This window comes from Squalius cephalus (genome assembly GCF_949319135.1).
Source record: "Squalius cephalus genome assembly, chromosome: 11".
NCBI classification, from domain to species: Eukaryota; Metazoa; Chordata; class Actinopteri; order Cypriniformes; family Leuciscidae; genus Squalius; species Squalius cephalus.
In genome coordinates this window covers 30,882,353-30,902,640 of record NC_137132.1, presented here as the reverse complement: position 1 = coordinate 30,902,640, position 20,288 = coordinate 30,882,353, and the positions used below count along the sequence as shown (strand labels likewise).

The window sequence follows — 20,288 nt, the reverse complement described above, 5'->3', positions numbered from 1 at the left end:
GCCTCATTTTTATTTCTGCTTTTCTTCTTGAACCCCAGAGCATGTGTCCCACACGATTCAGGGTTTCCACACAATGATGTAGGCTATATCTGTATGATCTACCCCAGGGTTCCTCAAACTCGGTCCTGGAGGGCTTAGCTCCAACACTGATCAAACACACCTGAGCAAGCTAATCAATGTCTTCAGGATCACTAGAAACTCACAGCTAGGTGTGTTTGATCAGGGTTGGAGCTACCTAGGTAGCTAGCTATCTACCCCATTCAGGACCTTTATTAGCAGATAGCTTTTTGCAGAGGTATGTTTACCATGTTATGAAATAAAGGCAAATACCTCTAGTTCATATTTAGCTTTTATCTCCTTTTATTAATTGGATAAGATAAAGAAAAGAAAAAAAGAAAAATACGGGAGGACTGGCAAATGTATCAATTGATTTTGTTGTTGTTGATAATGAACACCCTCAGAAGAATAGACTACATTCTGTCTTTAGGAAACAGACAATGCATATATGCTTAAAGGTGCAGTAAGCGATTTCTCAAAAATGTTGTTGATATTTGAAATCGCTAAAAACAAACACACCCCATCTTGATAGCTCCGCCCCCAAATTAACAAACACGTTATGCAACACAGGCACTAAAGAGTGTATACTCCCCTTACTGATGATTGGCTACAAGTGTGTTTTGCCGCTCAGTCGATCCACTTTCAACAGCATTTCTCAGAAATCGCTTAATACACCTTTAAGATTAAATACTTTTAAAAATGAAAAAAGGAAAAAACTTGCTTGCAAATTCTGAATGAATGCTACATTATTTAATTCCTGCTCCTAGTGTTTTGTTGACAGAAACCGGAAAAATCATGTATAAAGGCAATGTTTAAAAAGATGACATTGTTACAAAGTACTGTTCAAATAAATATAATGTGTTCTTTAGATCTCCACAGTATTCATACATATGCCACATTCTCTTTCAAATCCAGCAACACCTTTCAACAATGGAAGACAATCCGAATCCTTCGGAAGCCAGTCAGAGACAATCCCTAATAACATCTTTGCATCAGTATCAATATCAATATAGGCAAGTCATATTTTCAAAATAGTACAGTAATGCATAAAAATCTAATTATCTTCTCCAACAGTACAGCTGGCAACCTACAGTATTGTATAGAACTTAAATAAAGGAAAACAAAAAGGAAAGACTGCGTGATTGCAGAAATCAGGCATGTTGGCACATTACAAAGAAGTGTACAGGATAGAAATAATCTGTCTGTAATAAAAATGAGTTCAGGGTAAAAAGTAGGCAACAGTAAATGTATGTGCATATAGATGTGGTCCAACTGAATGTGTCGTTTTACAGCAAAAGTAACATGATTAAAGCTTTCTTGGCAGACACAAGTCACAAAATAGATCTCTCTAAGTAAACAAAGCCTAACAGATAAAGTTGTGAAATGAAAGTAGCCCTTAAGAGTGGTGTCTCGCAGTTAAGCGACGATCAAGCTAAAAGTGAAACATGTAGAAACTCCCCCAAAAAATACAATGACAGAAACCAATGTCTTACATACAAACCACATATTTGTTTTGCCAGTTGCCGAATCAAGTAAGCATGCATGATTTTCCGTTGTGGCGTTATATGCACAGCTTTTGCAGAAGTATCCAAATGCAGTTACTTTATATCCTCTTAATCAGATTTATTATATTTTATTTAGATTACAGTTTGGAGAGTGTCAAAACACTAGAGAAAAAAAAAAAAACTAAAAGAAAAGAAAAGCTAGGATTAGTTTAAATAATAAAAGTCAAAATAAAACGATCAGATTTCTTTAGAAATCTTAATGGTCAACATTGTCACACAATGCCTTTTAGCATTTTAACATCCCAAACTATTGTATAGCTATTTTACTTAATGGTTAAAAAAAAAAAAAAAATTTGCACAGTTAGGCCCGAAACATACTCTACACAAACATATGAACGCAATCGCTTTCTAAAGTCTTTCTTTTTGATTTCAGATGATGAAATGTGTAACAAACAAGTGTTGCATTCTCAGCACTGCCACAAGGGGTGCTATAGCAGGCATTAGCATAAACCGTAATCTCTGATCAGTTTTCTCTGGTGAACCACTTACCACCTACTTTGAGGTTTATTTTCCTCATTTAGTAAATATAACAATGCAAACTCCTTAACTAAACATATAACTTAACTTTCATATAAGGAGATATATTCATATAACTTTCATATAAGGAGATACCAACCTCCGCAGCTCTACCATTAGAGAGAGCATTAAGTTGTTGAATTGCTGTTGGAGTTTTACGACTAAGTCAATCACTGTCTGTGGATACCATATAAATAAAATTGTCCATGACTTCTGTAAATAAGCTCTTTTTGTTTTTTTATTGTAAACTCCAAAAATAGTTTGTGTAACAGAGTGTTACGCTTTTCTTTAGTACCCTTAGATGTTTGTCTTAAAGCGGTTCATAGCTAGCTAACTAAAAATAATACATCCTGATTAATGGCACAAACATTTGAAGGCAACTCTATGGCTGCCTTGACTACTAAGGTTTGTTTCCTTCCCAGTACCGAAGAATGCAGTAAACAGATTACGCACAAACAAGACTGCGCTCTTGCAAACCGTTGACCAAGCATTTGCGTCTATGCGTTTGTGTAGAGTAGTTTTCTGACCTAAGGCTACAATTTTACTCTTTCCCACCCAAATCATTCACAAAAAAAATATATATATATATTCGTACGAGTTGTTTGATAGATTGATACATCAAGAGAAAACTTCCCAGGCAACTGGGCAAATTTCAAAGAAAAAGGCTTATGCTACACCTTTGTACAAAACACCTTCTGTTTTAACAAATGTCCTATGATAACTTTAAAACATGCAAACAAACTTCTTGAGGAGCTATTGTGATTGTGATGAGCACAACGAGATTGTAAGGAGTACTATTGTCTCTGGCTTGAAGTACTGAAAAGCCTTTTAAAAGAGTTCTTATATATAGTTCTGTATGCATTTTCCGTCCCCCAAACAACATATACCTAGTTTCCTCTTTTTGAGTAGTAGAAGCCAGTTAAACAGTAACAGAGCTGGAAACAAAACACTGCAGCTTTGAATCCCCATGAATGGGAAAAGATGCCGAGAGCCCAATCTTGTCCTGCAACCATTGCCCTTGAGCAAAGGCACTTAACCCCAGGTTGCTCTAGGTGGACTCGGATGAAACACTTTGGATGAAACACATCTGTTAAATGGCGAAAAGTCGAAAAAGTAAAAACCTTATCTTGCAATACTCATCCAGATGTTAGCAAGCCTCTATATAGTGCCTAAGCAAAGAAAACGTTTGCGACTGTTATGAATAACTACGATAAAACACTACTATAACCGCAAGTCCCTTTAACAGCTATAGTTCAAGTGTTCATTTCTTTTGGAGATTCTTCCTGATCTGCGTGTATTGTGTCCTACCATCCCATCTTTCGCAGCCCAGGACCTGAGTTCGTATTTGTTACGACTTGTTTTGTGCCTGTCCACTTTTTGGCATTCTCTGTCAAACTGTCTTTGTAGCTTCAGTGCCAGTTCTCTGTCCACCTTTTCCTGATTCATTCGCCGGACAATAGGATCATCAAGCCTGTCGCAGGCATTGCAGCTATCGGTCCGGGATATTTTTGCCTGGAGGTTCTCTTCCAAGTGTTTGGTTTTGTGGCTTCTCTTTTTGCCCCTTCTTGAGGTAGGTCTGTTAAGTACACAGCTCCTGGTGCTAGGCTCGCTTATAAAGTTCTCAGGGTCTACAGTTCCCTGATTACAATGTCCAGCGAGTTTATCCAACATCGGTGCACAGGTTTCTGTGGGTTCACAGAGTGCTTCACATCTGCTACGCCTTTTTGGGGATGAAGTATCTGCAATAGTTTGAGTTGTCGACCTGACACGAGTGCTAACTGGCTGTGTATCTTCCTCTTTGTTACACTGATCAAATATAAGCCGTCGTTTATTACAGACTACAAGTTTATCCTTCTGATCCTTAGACCCTTTGGCACTTGACTCACAAACGCACTGATGATCCTTCAAGCCGTCCGAGGCCACAGCACAGCTGCAGAGTCGGCTGTCCCGTTCTTCTACGGGACTCAGTTTATGGCTAAGATCCTCGGCGATCGGACTTGTGACTGTACCTTTTGAGGTCACCTTGATGCTCTGACGATCAACTTCAATCTGCTTCCACTTCTGCAAGATGGTGGGGCTGGCCTCGTAGCTTGTGGACTTCTGCAGAGTGCGTGTCAAGTTCCTAGGGGTCGACTTCACGATCGTAGGCTCCAAAAGTCGCCCGTCGGGCAACCTTTTGGGTGGCGTGCACGGCGAGCAGACGATAGGCTTGAAATGGTTGAGTTCTTCCGATATGCTATCATTGCTCTCGGGGCTAATGGACCTCTCTGGTTTCGTTTGAAGCACAACAGAAACAGAAGAGGTGTGGATGCCCCGCCAGTGGTGTCTCTTATCTAGGCTCAGTACCGGCGCTGAAAAAGACAGACTGTTCTCCGAGGAGAGAAGGATTCCAGCGTTGTAACTATGAGTGATGCTTGCCTAGAGCGGGGAAAGTGGGAGAGTAGTATCACTGACAATAAAAATGACTGATTCACTGGAAAATGTGCCTTTTGTCAAGACTATCACTGCTATTTCCTTCTCCAGGGGTGTCCAACTGTGCTTCTGAAGGGCCAAAGTCTGGCAGAGATTAGCTCCTACCTGCCCTAAAACACTCTTCTGGAAGTTTCTAGTCATTTAGAAGACATTGATTAGCTGGTTCAGGTTTCTTTAATTAGAATTAAAGCTAAACTTCAGGAGCAGAATTGGACACCCCTGTCCTACTATATAGGTGCTGTGGCCTAGTGGGCAGAGATTGGGTGATTATATGCTGCGTTCACACCATGTTGTAAATACCATAATTATGAGATGACAACCCGGGACGTTCTACTTGGAGATGTTCAAATTAGAGGTCTTCTCGGACCCTAAAATCTGTACCCGACTCGAATCACTTTTTACACAAACACGACATGCATAAATGATTTTTTTTTTTTTTTAAGAAAAAACCGACCCGTGACAGACCCGATTAAAGCAGACCCGAGTCCGACCCTACCCAAAGGCATTTACTTTTTAACCCGACTGGACCCGAACACAAACAGTGTCCTGCTGACTGATTTGGCCACTGCTCCATTACTTCCATTACTATTATTTCTTAAATTATTTAATATTATTGCCTGCCCGATGGATACAAGTTATCCCTTGAGTTCGGCTTTCAATTGTGACCAGTGAATTTGGATTTGCTAGTGTTGTCTGCAACGTTAATTACCTCATCTACGGTGCACACAAAAAAGAAAACCCCTGCATGAACACGCAGCATAATGAAGCGAATGGCTTTTCCTGATGGATCTCATGGATTTCTGAGAGTGAGGTTACAAACATTTAACTTTTCTAGTGCGTTTCTCAAAAATGCACTTGACATGAACGCGCAAGTTCGCGCTGAAGTGCTGAAATGTCAATCACTCATCACTGTAACCTCATTACGTCCTATTACTTTTGAAGTAATGCTATTTATCTGACCATAAGATGATTAAAGCTTATTTTGATTCATGCTAACGACACTCGTTGAAAGAGTAGGCAAAAATGTGGAGCAATGATTCGCAGAAGCAACTGTGCGTATAGTCCATTGCACACAGAAGCGTGGATTCAGAGAGAAATTAGAAAGTGAGATAACGTTGTCATAGAATTGACAATTTGTTAAATGTTCAACATAGTTTAAAAGAATTTGAGTCTTATCACGTCCATTCGGAAAAAGCACATCTATTTTAAATTACCCGAGACCACTAATACCAAACCTGACCCATGTCCAAGGCACTCGACAAAGTTCTGGACCCGAACCACCTTGGATCTCGGGTCGGACCTCAGTTTTTCGGATCCAAGTGGACCCGCGAAGACCTCTTTTTCACGTCCTCGGAATCAGAATTATGCATTTCTACAGCAACAATATCAACGACAAAATGAATCTGGAGCGGTGACGTGGTACAAGTCAGAACATGCTCTCACAAAATTCAGAGTTTAAAGCTGCCGTCGGCAACATTTTTTTGATCATATTCAGTGAAATCGACACTATAATCCGACAGAACAACATAAATAAGGTGGTTTTAGAAAAAAAACCCGAGCTTCTAACTCCACCTGGAGCGTGTTATTTGTTTTGGGAAAAATCCACCGCTCCCGGATCATCGGGTCCAATCAGCGCAGGGGGGTGTGAGATCTGACTGTCAATCACAGGTCGTGCACACGCCACAGATCCCCCCCTCCCCTCTCGCGCACGTTACAATATCACATGCACACGACACACCTGAAGTTCGCCTGAAGATTGTACGAAGCGTGATGGCGGAGATAAAATCTACTAACAAGCTTCCAATTCCTCGGTTATTGCTATCTATGGGTAGATTAGCCAGGGCAGCCTACCTCCGAGTCCATGGTGTTGATCGATGCTGAAGAGACGGACGCGTTCACAGAAAATCGGGTACACACGCACTGACGAGCACGACCGCGATGGGAGGTGCTCGCTGGTAGTGGGGGAGGAACATGAGAGTTGTAAACATTCAAAATTTTGGCTAAGTCGACCCAATCTGCCAGACTTGCCGACTGCAGCTTTAACAAGATGTAATTACAAGTTCTACGAGGATGTGAACTCTTTTTACAAGTCGAAATCTTGCAATAACGGTAATTCCAACATGGCGTGAACACACCTATACACTAAAAAAAGCTGTGGATTTGAGATATAGGAATGCACAAGATTCATTTGAAGGTGTGGAAAAAAGTCAGTTGTTAAACCAAAAGGCAATATATTGAGATTTCTAAAAGCACAAATGGACCTACAAGAAAATCTCAAGTAAGTGCATTGCAGAAGATGTTTTCTGGTTTCAGCCCAGTAAGACTGGTTCGATCCCCAAAGAAAAAAAGCACTTGAGCCAAAAGCATACTTCCTGTGTCCGCGGTCCACTGTGGAAAATGAAGTATACCTGAGGCTTTAAACTTAGGTTTCTCTAGGACTGAGTTCTTCAAATCCACTGTGCTTTTTTTTCAAACTTGCCTGCTTTTAATTTTCTAGTAATCCTGAAGACCTTGATTAGCTTGTTCATGTGCGTTTAATTAGGATTGGACCTAAACTGCTTTGGATAAATGTGTCTTCTTACTAAAATAAAATATTTTTTCAGCACTCTGAAGTGAAATTGAGAGCCAAATATATTTATAGGAACAGGACTGGTGTTTTATCTAACAATAAATTAGACTGATGATTACACATTCAGGCAATAACTGAACTATTATACCTTGTCAGGAACAGCATGATGTGTGTGAACTCTGCTTTTTCCCCTGCCATCCTCAGAATCCGTACAGCTCCTGCTCCTCTGAACGGCACTGCTATGAAGACAACTGTAATGCAGCACAATGATGTTTATCTCCATGTAACACCTCAAAATTAGATATTTATTGAGGGAAGGATCACAATTAAGTCACACTATTTAAGCTTTCCTCTAAACTGTAGATATTCTGCTATAATCAAAGGCATATATATATAAGTTTAAACAACATAATTTGCTTGACACTTTTGGCCACCACATAATTTGTATAACTCTGTTTTATTTTTATAGTTTTGGTGACTGTTTTTAAAAAAATTGGAAAATGGTCATAATAAGGAATAATTTTTGTATGTTAATGTTTTGCAGGTCCCCCGTTCTAGATACAATGACACACTTTATAATTCTACCACTAATAATACATACTAAGCACATTTCAAATATAAAGTAAATATGTAAAGTGCAATACCCTCTATTGAAAGCAGGGGAGCATTTTGTTTTTCGTACAAATGCTGAAACGTGTCTGGTCCTCTTTCCCACTGGCTCTTCATTCTCAGAGTCTGACACTCCACAGAACTAAAGAGTGAGACGGATGAGCAAATATAATTAAGCAGTAGCAAAATAGATAATAATAGAAATATGCCAAATTGTGAAGTATATGAATTAACTGTATGTGTGCATGTTTGTTTAAAGTAGGAAACAACGGAGACGAGTTTTGAACATACAGGATATTGACAATGTTTGAGCATCCCACACTCTTCTTTTCTATGGATTTTTTTCTTTCTCTCTTCAGTTTCTTCACTGCATCCACCCTGAAAAATAACCCTGTGCTTTATATATTATATATATATATATATATATATATATATATATATATATATGTGCAACTTTATTTTATGCTATAAGGAGAACAAGCAAAACAGGCTTATTAGAAATCAGAAGTGCTTTGCATTTTACCAAATGCCAAATAAGTACAGGCCATCATTTAAATTCCTTATGAAAGATGTTTGTGAACTTTTCCACTTTGTTGGAACAATAGTAATTTAATCAAATGTTAATACTGGGGTATTTATAAGGAACTACATGTTAATTAAAAAAAATAGCATGGTATATGTCCAAGAACATTGTAATACTATAATTTTTATTTGTAAATGTAAGCAAAAAATAATGTCAATGAGAAATGAAGAAAATGGCAATGAAGAGTGCAAACAATTGACTCGGTAGTGTCATGCCTCTGTAACTTACCTTCATCTTTTGTTTCTCGTACTCTTGACGCATTTCTCCAGGCTTATGAATTGGCACAGGAGCACGAAAGATTTCTAAGAGATGAAAACATAAACATATAAGAAATCACAAAAAAAGAAGACAATATGGCCAATTGGCACAAATTCAAACTCACTAATGACACCAAACCATGACAAACACATTTGATGCTCTCTAGAATCTCAGTTCAGTCACTAGCTCCGCCCACTGGACACACACACATGCCTGGACAAGTTACCACTCACTTTTACATTCAATCAACTTTACAAACAGCCAGGTTAGGAATAGGCTACCACACTAAAATGTCTTGTAAGTCATAGCGACAAATTAAATTTGAATAAACATTTTTTTTGTTATTATAAAACTAATTCTTAAATTAGTTTCAATACTTTCTAAAGTCTAAAGTCACGTTCTGATGGTCATAAACTTGTTTTCTGTGTATTATTAGAGGTCTGAAAACATGCCATATTTTTTCGTTAATTTGACCAGTTGTCATTTTATGCAAATAAATGCTCTAAATGACAATATTTTTAATTGGAATAAAAAAAAAAAAAGTAGTTTGTAGAATAAGTAAAAAAAAAAAAAAAAAAAATTGTACTCAAACTGATACATATAAATAATAAATTCAGAGAAACTGCTAATTATACATTATGGTGTCTTATTCTTTTCCTAGAGCTGTCTGTATAATATATATATATATATATATATTTTATGTGTTTGATCAAATTTGCCACTAAAATCATCTTTAGTTGTGTTTTTTTCCAAGTTAAAAACGCAACGCGACTATGAATTTGTAGACACACAGACCAAACGTTAAAAACAGCGCAGACAGTCCTGTGTGAAGTGTGTGTGTGTGTGTGAACGCCCCCCAACAAAACACTGCTGTTTTTCTTCCAGATTACAGTTCCCCGTTTAAAAGTCATTTATGTTTCATATTCTCCGCGTTGGATAATAGAAACACTCGATAATACAAATCTATCTTGTTATCATTGAGTTATTTGGTGAAACGGTCATCTGAGCTGATATCACTGAAGGTGTAAAACTGTCTGCCATGTCATTCGGCGATTTCTCCAAGCGTAAACAATGATTTCAAACTCATGCTTATGTAATATTCTTCGAGTCACACTGACTGACCCCCGTCCGCGATCTCCCCGTCCCTCTGCTCCATCCTCCGCTTGCATCTCTCCGGGTGACTGAGGCGGACCAGCTCCCACAGCTCGGCGTTGACCAGGCTCTTCTCCCGGGACTGTGTGCGGGCCCAGCTGGACACCCGCAGCCGGCACAGCGGACAGCACAGGCTGATCAGCTTCACCGTCCGCTGGAAGCAGTGCAGGCACACCGAGTGTCCGCAGGGCATCGTCACCGGCTCCAGGAGTATCTCCGAGCACACCGGACACCGGGCCTCCTCCAGAGACAGCGGAGCGGCGTGAGCGCCAGGCCTGGTTTTGCCTCTCTGTCCCAGTCCAGTGGATTTGGCGGACCCCACCGCCGCCATCTTCGTTGGTATGAGCCTGAGTCTGGGTTTGAAAACAAGCCCCGCCCTCTCGTGACGTCACGTGCAGCGGTGGAACCTTTTTTTTTAATTTTTTTTATTTATTTTTTTTACAGTCTGACTGGAAAAAAATAATATATTTTTTTTATTATTATTTTATACACTAGGTATCGGGGCACTTAACTTAATTTAAAAAAATATATATATATTAAATTATATAGTATGTATAGTAATACTGTATAGAATACAGTAATATAGTAGCTATTTTCAATGTGTTTGAAAGTAGTCTCGTCAAGCCTGCATTTATTTGATCAAAAATACAGGGAAAAACTGTAATATTGTGAAATAGTAGTACAATTTAAAATAATCGTTTCCTGTTTTAATCTGTTACAATATGATGCAAAGCTGAATTTTCAGCATCATTACTCCAGTCTTCAGTGTCACGCTTGTGTCATTTTTTTCACGATTCTTTGATGAATAAAAAGTTTTAAAAGAACAGCATTTATTTCAAATCGAAATATTGTGTAACAATATACACTACCATTCAAAAGTTTGGGGTCAGTATTTTTTTGTTGTTGTTGTTGTTGTTGTTTTTAAAGACATATAATACTTTTATTCAACAAGGATGTGTTAAAATTATATATATATATATATATATATATATATATATATATATATATATATATATATATATATATAAACTGATAGTAAATATTTATATTGTTAGAAGAGATTTCTATTTGGAATAAGTTTAACCTTTTATTCATCAATAAATTCTGAAAAAAGTATCACAGGTTCCAAAAAAGCATTAAGCAGCACAACTGTTTTCAACATAATCAGAAATGTTTCTTGAGGATCAAATCATAATAAATTACATTTTAAAGTATATTAAAATAGAAAACCATTATATTAATTTGTAATAATATTTCACAATATTTATTTTTTTTCCCCCTGTATTTTTTACACTGCTTCGTATTTTCTAGATGTGAAGTTTCGTTTAGTCGGTAGCGCACCAAACCAGTAGATGGCAGTAATGCATCAGGCTTCCGCCTTCTCCGCCCTCTGGAGCTGAAGTAGAATAAGTCCGTACTGGCAGCACTGCAGCGCGTACAGTAAGACTGACTGTCCTTTAACACAACTTGTGTTCTTACTGTACACACTCATTGAGCACAGATGGAAATCTCTGCTTTATGAACGTACAACATATGTGTGTTACAACAACATACAGGTTATGTTGGAACTTGCTGTTATCATCTTTGTATTCGTTGCATCTTCTTTTAAAACTGGTGTGAAATGAGGACATTACAGTTAGTGATGGATTTCTCCGAAAATCTATCAGATTAATTGCAGATTAATCATCAGTTAATTGATTCGTCGGGTAACGGTTATAACAAGGATGGATAGTTGATAAATAGCATACATTAAATGTAAAAAAAATCAAATAAAATATAGCCTATGTGTGTGTGTGTGTGTGTTTGCTTTATGAACAAATTAAGTTATGAACAAAATGTGGAATTAACTGTGACCTTGTTTTCCATCTGTGTAGTTGATGCTTCAAAAGCTCATTTGAAAACACAATGTCAGTCGGTAAGGCTGCTGTCAAGGTTCTGCATTTAGGGAGGATTTCCTACGGTAGTGCCTTGAAGATACAGCAGCTGCACATAAAGCAACATCTGGAGTCGTCTAGCATCAGCCCAAACACTTTATTACTGTGTGAACATGAGCCTGTGTACACCATCGGCATCAGACAGGCTCCTTACCCTCCCGAGGAGGAGCGGAGACTCAAAGAGCTGGGCGCAGACTTCTTCCGCACCAACCGAGGAGGTCTAATAACTTTCCATGGACCTGGTCAGTTAGTGTGTTATCCCGTCCTCAACCTGGGCTGCTTTAAGAAGAGTGTGAGATGGTACGTGTGTGAACTGGAAAGGACTGTGATCAAGATGTGCAGTAAATTTGGGATCAACGCCTCCACTTCTCCAGATACAGGTGTCTGGGTGGGCAACAACAAAATCTGTGCAATTGGTAAGTAACTTATTCCACAGTGGGTCGACCCGGCAGCATAGGGAGGACTAACAGCATATTAGGCTGCTGCTAAAAATGTTTGATCAAATTTGCCTGTTGTTTAAATCTTTTTTTAGGTTTTTGAAAGAAGTTTAACTGAGGCTGCATTGATTTGATTAAAAATACAGTAAAATAGTAATGGATTGGAATAATATTACAATATAAATAAACGTTGAAATATTTTTTAATATTTTTTTTTTATCCTTCAGAAATCACTCTAATACGCTTATTTGGATCTCACAAAAACATTTCTTATCAGTGTTGAAAGTTGTGCTGCTTAAAGGTGAACTCCGGTCAATTTTAACATTGAGCTCATTTTTTTGTACATTTGGAGTGCTGTCAATACAGAGAACAACGACAAAAATCGGTGTTGCCTACACCGAGTTATTCTATTTTTAAAATTTGCACCCTGTTGACTTCAATGGGGCAAGTTTTAAACCTGATTTTAGCCTCTTAACATCCTTGATGTGTCATTACAAGTGCACAGAAAATGTGAGTGATTCCTTCTGAGTGAACACGAGTGAGTCTGACTGCAGTAGATGTTAGAGATATGTATAAAAATGATGTTATTTAAGCCAGCACAAATACCTGTGTTTACATCCTGTTTTTCGGTTGAAGTCCAAAGTAGTCGATTGCAGAGTTCACGCGCGTGATCATAGGTATTAAACCTATGCGTGTGAACTCTGCAATCGACTACTTTGGACTTCAACCGAAAAACAGGATGTAAACAAAGGTATTTGCGCTGGCTTAAATAACATCATTTTTATACATTTCTTTCACATCTACTGCAGTCAGACTCACTCGTGTTCACTCAGAAGGAATCACTCACATTTTCTGTGCACTTGTAATGACACATCAAGGATGTTAAGAGGCTAAAAGCAGGTTTAAAACTTGCCCCATTGAAGTCAACAGGGTACAAATTTTAAAAATAGAATAACTCGGTGTAGGCAACACCGATTTTTGTCGTTGTTCTCTGTATTGACAGCACTCCAAATGTACAAAAAAATGAGCTCAATGTTAAAATTGACCGGAGTTCTCCTTTAATATTTGTGGAAACCATGATATGTTTTTTTTTTTTTTTTCAGAATTTTTTTTTATATATATTTTTAAAAAATAGATTGTTTGGAACAATGTAAAAGTCTTTACAGTCTCTTTTGATCAATTTAATGCATGTTTGCAAAGTATGGAAGCTTGTTTTCGCCACAGAATAAAACATTTTAAAAGATAATTGCAACTTTTTATCTCACAGTTGCATGTTTAGGGCCTATATCTCACAATTCTGACTTTATAACACACAATTGTGAGTTTATATCTTGCAATTGTGACTATATCACCCAATTCTGACTTTATAACTCGCAATTGCAATTTTGAGATTAAAAAGTCAGAATTGTGGGGTCAAAATTCGCATTTACCTTTTTAAATTTTTTATTCTGTGGCGGAAACAAGCTTCCATAGCAACGTTTTAATTTATTTAAAAATAAAAATAATATCTTAATTGACCCCAAACGTTTTCACCAGTAGTGTATAGAATATTCCCAAAAGCATTTTCATTGTCACAATTTGTTTACATTTGATTGGTCACCTAAAAAAAAGTGCATTTTATTTTATCATATAATTTCTTTGCATAAAATGTTTCAACAATACATTTCCAGCTTTAATGGAGAAAAAAAATCAGGACCCCACTGTACATTTTGTACAAATACAGTTCAGAAGATTGTCTTGTTTTGCAGGTATCCATTGTGGAAGATACATCACCTCTCATGGTTTGGCTCTTAACTGCAACACAGACATGAGTTGGTTTGACAACATTGTGCCATGTGGGATTGTGGGAAAAGGTGTGACCTCACTGAGCCGAGAGCTGGGACGGGATATCTCGACTGAAGAGGCCATACCAAAACTGCTGGAGGCCTTTACTGAACAATTTAACTGCACTTTAACATATAATGGCAGCTTCAGTTGAAACACTTCTTAATTGTAAACATTAGTCTTTTTTAATCAACAAATGTTTAAATCTGTCTGCTTGTAATGTTATTAAAAAGAATTGCATTTTTTGCATTGTCAATTTACTTTCCCATAAAAATATTTTGGTGGTACCATGGTACATTGATGGTTTCAGATGGTAATACCGAATGCTTGCTATATTAATGTACCATGCTATTACTACATGGTACCCCAAGGTGCTTCAACGAATATCAATGTGCACTTATTGTCAAAAAAATGTTGTTCATGGTCGACCAAACCAGATTTTCTTCATGGGTTTTTTATTTAGGAAACAGTGCTTGACCCAGTAGAGTGACCAATATGAACAAAGACCAGGAGTTGCAGTTCACATTTCCAAAGGCAGAAGTGAGCAATAGATCAATGAATTTTAGGATCCAACCTTGATCCAACTTAAAATGCAGAAACACTCTGCATATACTAAGATTTTGATTGGTCATGAGTAGATAATTGTAGAAAATTTCCAGGATTGTGTTCCACAAAGTAAATGTTGTTATTTAAATAAAATAATTGATTACCCTTCGATACACTATATTCTTGATTTATAAGCAAAACATGTTGTCCGCATGTCAATTTAGGAGGGCTGGATAGCCACAACATTAAAACCACCAGCCTAATATCATGTAGGTCCCAAAACAGCTCTGATCGAACGAGGCATGGACTCCACAAGACCTCTGAACGTGTCCTGTGGTTTCAGGCACCAAGACAAGTTGCGAGATGAGAATTGCAAGGCCTCCAGGATCAGATGGTTCAGCACATCCCTCAGATGCTCAGATCGAGATCTGGGGAATTTGGAGGCCAAAGCAAAACCTTACATTTTTTGTCATTTTCCTCAAACCATGCCCGGGTTTTTTTTTTTTTTTTTGCGGGGTGGCATGGTGCATTATCCTGCTGAATTGCATCAGGGAACACCATTGATATGTAGAGGTGTCCGTGGTCTGCAACAATCTTCATGTAAGCTGTGGCATAAACAATGTATGTCAAAGTAACATCCACATGAAAGCCAGTACTCAAGGTTTTCCGGCAGAAACATTATCCAGAGAATAAAACTGCCTGGCATGCCTTGTTCCCTCAGTGCTTCCTGCTGCCATCTCTTCCCCAGGTAAATGATCCACATACACTCGGCCATCCAATAGATCTAAAAGAAAACGTGATTCACCTGACCAGGCAACCTTCTTTCATTTCTCCATGGTCTAGCTCTGATGCTCACACACTCATTATAGGCGCTTTCGGCGGTGGACAGGGGTCATCATGGACTCTGACCAGTCTACGGCTATGATGAACGTGATTTCACCAAGTGCAACATCTCTGATCCTGGAACAACATTCCAATCAACCAATCAGATTTAAGGGACAAGTTTGCAGTTTATGTCAAGTTTAAGCTTACAACCAGGGTTAGGTGCTTCTACATCAGTGTTATTCACCTACTGTATCATTTCCCTCTGATTTTAAGGATAAGTTATGGGTAGGGCTAGGTTTAGGCGTAGGGATATTGTGAGGACTACATTTTCGGTCAGAACTGTTGTTCCAGGATCCAAAAAATGTGTTGACCCAGGAACAGGTCTTACTTGGCAAAATCACGGTGACTCTTCGGCTACACAGACAGATACTCAGCAAACTGTGATTCACTGTGTGTTCTGATACTTTTCTATCATGAGCAGCATTACGTTTTTCAGCAATTTCAGCTACAGCAGCTCTACTGTGTGATCAGACCATGACGGTCTAGCCTTCACTTCCCACGTGTGTTTTGATCGATCGGATCAGAAGTAGACAAGGGAGACACATTTCTGTTTACACCTGGTGTTTTTAGTCTCTTTTGTCCACTTTCAACCACATCTGTCATGATTTGTTTGAGGGGAGCTTTTTCTATGGGCTTTTTTCAGATTTTTCGATCTAATAAGCTCACACAATATACATATGAACGGGACTAGACGCGATGGAGGCCAGCATCTTTCGTTTATGCTCTGATAGCCTCAAGACCACGTTGAATGAAGTGAGTGCATGTTAGAAATCAGGAATGGTGAGAGAACATTGTGCTTAGTATGATTTTCGTCTTCAAACCAAACTTGGGTCTTCAGCCAACAAAGTTTAAATCCTGTCTGGCTAGAGCACTTCCCATAATGTTTACGCGTCAGTCAGTAACATGTTATAGGTTCTTCATGGAACCATAAATGCCTATAAAGAATTTTTTTAAACCTCATATGAGATTTATGACTCCCATGAAGGCCTGAAGATGTCACCAGAGGGCATCCTCATAAAAAAGTGCCTTAATGAGAATGTCTGAAGTCGGGTGAAACAGCTTCACGCATGATTCTTTCAGTCCGTCAACTTCCAAATTCACAAGTTCCATTTTTTTTTCTCTGTCCAACTTTTACTTTGTGTGAAAACAGTGGCAAATTTTACGAGCTGTAATTATGTTTTTGGAGCAGCTCTCTGTAAAGACTCCATTTTTGTAAACATGATTTATATTCTGTCAGGCTTGTGGAAATGGCAGGCCTGTGGTGGACCAGCAGTGATTTATAGATGTTTTTTTTTTTTCCTCTGATCATTGCAGTGGCACTGAGTGGACGGCTATCAAAAGGACGGGCGCTAGATTCAATTACACGTCCTCTACAGAGGGTGTGTGTCCTTGGGGACAAAATCTTGTGATTACATTTTTTAACTGCTGAAATGTCACCTTTTGAAGCAGAGACTGATTATTATACAGGATGGTATCTGTCTCTGCTTTTGATCGCTACCAAAAGAAAGTACTGTTCATATTGTTAAGGTTTCATATCTATAATTTCATGACAAGAAACAGCCTTTTAGGTTTTGGCCTAGGGCATGAAGTAATAAAGGAACAGTTCACCCCAAAATTAAAATTATGTCATCATTTATTCACCTTCATGAGCAAAACCAGTTTGCTGACATATTTTTTTCTGTGGCACTTGAAAGGAGAGTTTTTGAAGAATCTCTTCAGCTCTTTTCCAGTCAATAACAGTTGTGAACCTTCAACAATGACAAAAAAGCACGCTAAAAGTATAGTCCACACTTGTGTTTTATTCCAAAACATCTTTGATGTCTAGCTTGCTTCATATATGCCATATTTAATTTAAGAGCCATGGTGAAATTTCCCAATTAATAATGAGCTTGAGTATCGGTCTGTTCCTCACGCAAAGCTTTAGTATGGATTCATAAGAGTTGTAATGCAGCACATATAGACTACTTTTGTATTGCTTTTTGGAGGTTGACAGATGTTGTTGCTTTGAACTAAAAACCTTTCGTAGTGTAATTATTTATTTATTTTTTTAATTTTTTGTAGAGCAAAGAGCTGTGTGAAGATTCCCTAAAAATATAACATTTTTGAGTGAGCTGTTCTTTTAAATGAAAGGTATTTACAAACTTCAACCAATAGATGGCAGTGCTTTGATGCGTATCTGGTTTTGAAAAGGATAGATTAGCAAATGACAGTTCTGTAGGATTTGTAGTGTTGTAATGTGGAACCAAAAGCCTGTACCATATATATGGATGCTTTGCTTTGGAATTAACCTTTTGTGACTGGATTCACTGATTTTCATGTTTATCTATCAAGTGACGAAATCATACTGGAAAAAAGGTAACAGTGACTATATCTGTATGAAGTATGAACATTGTGTGCATTTGTATGCCAAGACATGGAAAGGAAAGAATGATGCCATAGGAGAAAGCTGTTTTCATTAACTTCTCTAACCCCTTCCTGTCTGGTAGATTTTCTGTGTTCTGTTTTATTGATTGTGGCCACTTGATCATTACCTAGCCAGGACAGTTATGTAGGCTAAATGAAGTATGTGGAATCAGACCAAGCAATAAATTGATTGTCACCCCAGGAATGTGCATAAAAAGAAACCCTCTATTGATTCACTCCGTCACAACAATAAAGACTGGGGGGGGGGGATGACGTTATCAAGCTGACCAGCTGGAATATGTTTTTATTGGACAATAAGGATGAGAGTTTGACATTAAAAACAGAACACAGCCTGATACAAAAGAAGTTTGTAAGAGGAGAGCTGCACTTATAGGCAACCCTAATATAGCCTGTCCTCTGGATTTCGAATGGTCCTCTAGACTCTAGAGGATTCCAACACAGCAGTCAGTTTTAATGCAGTAACAAACACGAACACTGCTATCCTTTGCAATGTGTGATGGTAATGCCATCCCCTCTGCTCAATGCTCTCATTGACGGCTAGTTATATCGAGACAAGCACTGTGATTGGATCAGGAAGCACCAGCACTAGGATGTCCTTTTCCTCCTGGAGAGAGCGCTAAAGAAAGCTTAAGCGAGAGGTAGTCAAAGACCATGTTCTGTCACCCCAGCTCTCTAGGTCAGACCATCTGGATGGCAATTTTCAATGACTTGCTGTAATGAAAGAAAAACTTCATAATACATTTTATTATTTTTCCCTTTTTGAAGATTTCTTTTAAGTGCAAGCTCACCATATTGCACATCTTTCGGAATATTTCAAAGCCCTTTCATACTTTTACTAAAGCTGCAGTTCCATTCAAAGTCAAATATTCCTACCTGATTCCACTGCCTGACACTCAAGATGGCGTTTAAGGAAGCACAACGGAAAATGTTAGCATTCAATTATCAACAAAGGAAGAGTATTGCTGCGTTGCTTGCTGAGAATCGTATGGTTCATAATTACCATAAATCAACACCTGGACGTTCTTCTCAGGGCTTACTCAGGGAGTATGTTTTTCATTTATTTTCAGATTATTCTTGCATTAAGACATTAACAATAATCAATTGGAATTATTGAAACAGAAATATAACTATATTTTACGTCTGAAGCTGCTGCCATCAATCTCTCAGAAAAGTCTCTACAATGATTTTTACAAGTCGGAATCTCGTAATTACAGTAATTCCGACATGGTGTGAATGCATAGGAACCTTGACTCACCAATGCATTTTACTTGTTATAAAGCGAGTGTTTATCATCTGCACACCCATGTCTTGGTAAAATTATTCCTAAATTGGAAGTTTTTCCAAGTAGGAAGTTGGGAAATACAACAGTCTGGCCCAGTGTTGCCACCATGTGAACCAACTAATTAGTGCATTAGTGCAAAGTTCATGGACCCTTTCGATTTTTCAAATTAGTGCAATTAAAAAAATGAGCTGTGCGCTGCTGTGCTGACGACATTTATGTGCAATGTATGCATACCCTAGTGAATACTAGCCCAAAGTATTCTCTGATTTTTACACGTACACTAGGATATATAGCGAGATGCAAATGTCGTAATCAACATACAGTAGTTGTACTTTTCTCACATGTGCCTTGATTTTTATTTTTATTTTTCTTGCACTTAATAGTGGGTCCACAAGGTGGCAACACTAGATCGGCCTGTTATTTAACAGTCCAAAATGAAAGATAATTCAGATTTTAAAAGACTTTTTTTACACATCAGAATCTCGCAATTACTTTAATTCCAACATGGCATGAACACATGGAAACCTTGACTCACTAATGCATTTTACTTGTCAAAAATAGAATGTTTATCATGTGTGACGTCACACACGTCTTGGTAAGAATTTCCAAGTTTGAACTTAAAATGCCATTCTGTTGCATTTTTAGCAAGTTAGAAATCCTGATTTTCCTAGTTGAATGTTATGCAGCACAAGCTCTCTTGTACTGATCACTCACTGTAATAGTGGAAGTAGCTGTGAGCCTTATAGCTGGTGTATGTGTGAAAACTCTCTTCAAATCAGCCATCATGAAGCAGGAGGATGTGAAAATGATGCCACGACCGGTGCTCCAGGCATATGCCGTAGTGTGGAAACACACAGTGTGGTAATCCTTGCTCTACTCTTGGTTCTTGAGCAGCAGGGGTTGATGCCCGGAGGGAAGAAGTTAGTGTCAAGAGAGTTTAATGATAAAGCTGGAAAGTGGTGCTTGTCATCGATCTTTACACATTGAGAACAATGGGTATGCTAAAATAGACTCTAGCTAGCCCACTTACAGTCAGAACCCAGACTCTGTAGCAGGCGAACACAGCATAAACGTGACTTTGCAAAGTATGACATGTTCCTGGATCAACATCATTAGCTGAGAATTCCTAGTACTGTCCCATAACATAAAGTACAATTAAAATGCACTAGCATCAA

General features: G+C 38.2%; 2 protein-coding genes across 2 annotated transcripts; one reads left to right on the top strand and one right to left on the bottom strand.

Annotated features, from left to right (window-relative positions):
• Positions 1-344: 344 nt before the first annotated feature.
• On the bottom strand, positions 345-10,112 carry rnf169 (ring finger protein 169; the record flags this gene model as incomplete). Its single annotated transcript, XM_079885859.1, has 6 exons — positions 345-4,556; positions 7,328-7,430; positions 7,824-7,930; positions 8,080-8,166; positions 8,600-8,673; positions 9,752-10,112. The coding sequence occupies 6 exons, from the start codon at positions 10,110-10,112 to the stop codon at positions 3,378-3,380; spliced, it is 1,911 nt and encodes a 636-aa protein (XP_079741985.1). The 3' UTR covers positions 345-3,377.
• On the top strand, positions 9,442-14,692 carry lipt2 (lipoyl(octanoyl) transferase 2). Its single transcript, XM_079885891.1, has 4 exons — positions 9,442-10,120; positions 11,093-11,221; positions 11,656-12,131; positions 13,901-14,692. The coding sequence occupies exons 3-4, from the start codon at positions 11,687-11,689 to the stop codon at positions 14,128-14,130; spliced, it is 675 nt and encodes a 224-aa protein (XP_079742017.1). The 5' UTR covers positions 9,442-10,120; positions 11,093-11,221; positions 11,656-11,686; the 3' UTR covers positions 14,131-14,692.
• Positions 14,693-20,288: the final 5,596 nt, after the last annotated feature.

Bases quoted from the DNA above. Each gene is read 5' to 3' on its own strand.
- lipt2 (XM_079885891.1), top strand. From the start codon at position 11,687: ATGTCAGTCGGTAAGGCTGCTGTCAAGGTTCTGCATTTAGGGAGGATT. The intron at 12,132-13,900 runs GTAAGTAACTTA...CTTGTTTTGCAG, and splicing joins CAACAAAATCTGTGCAATTG to GTATCCATTGTGGAAGATAC.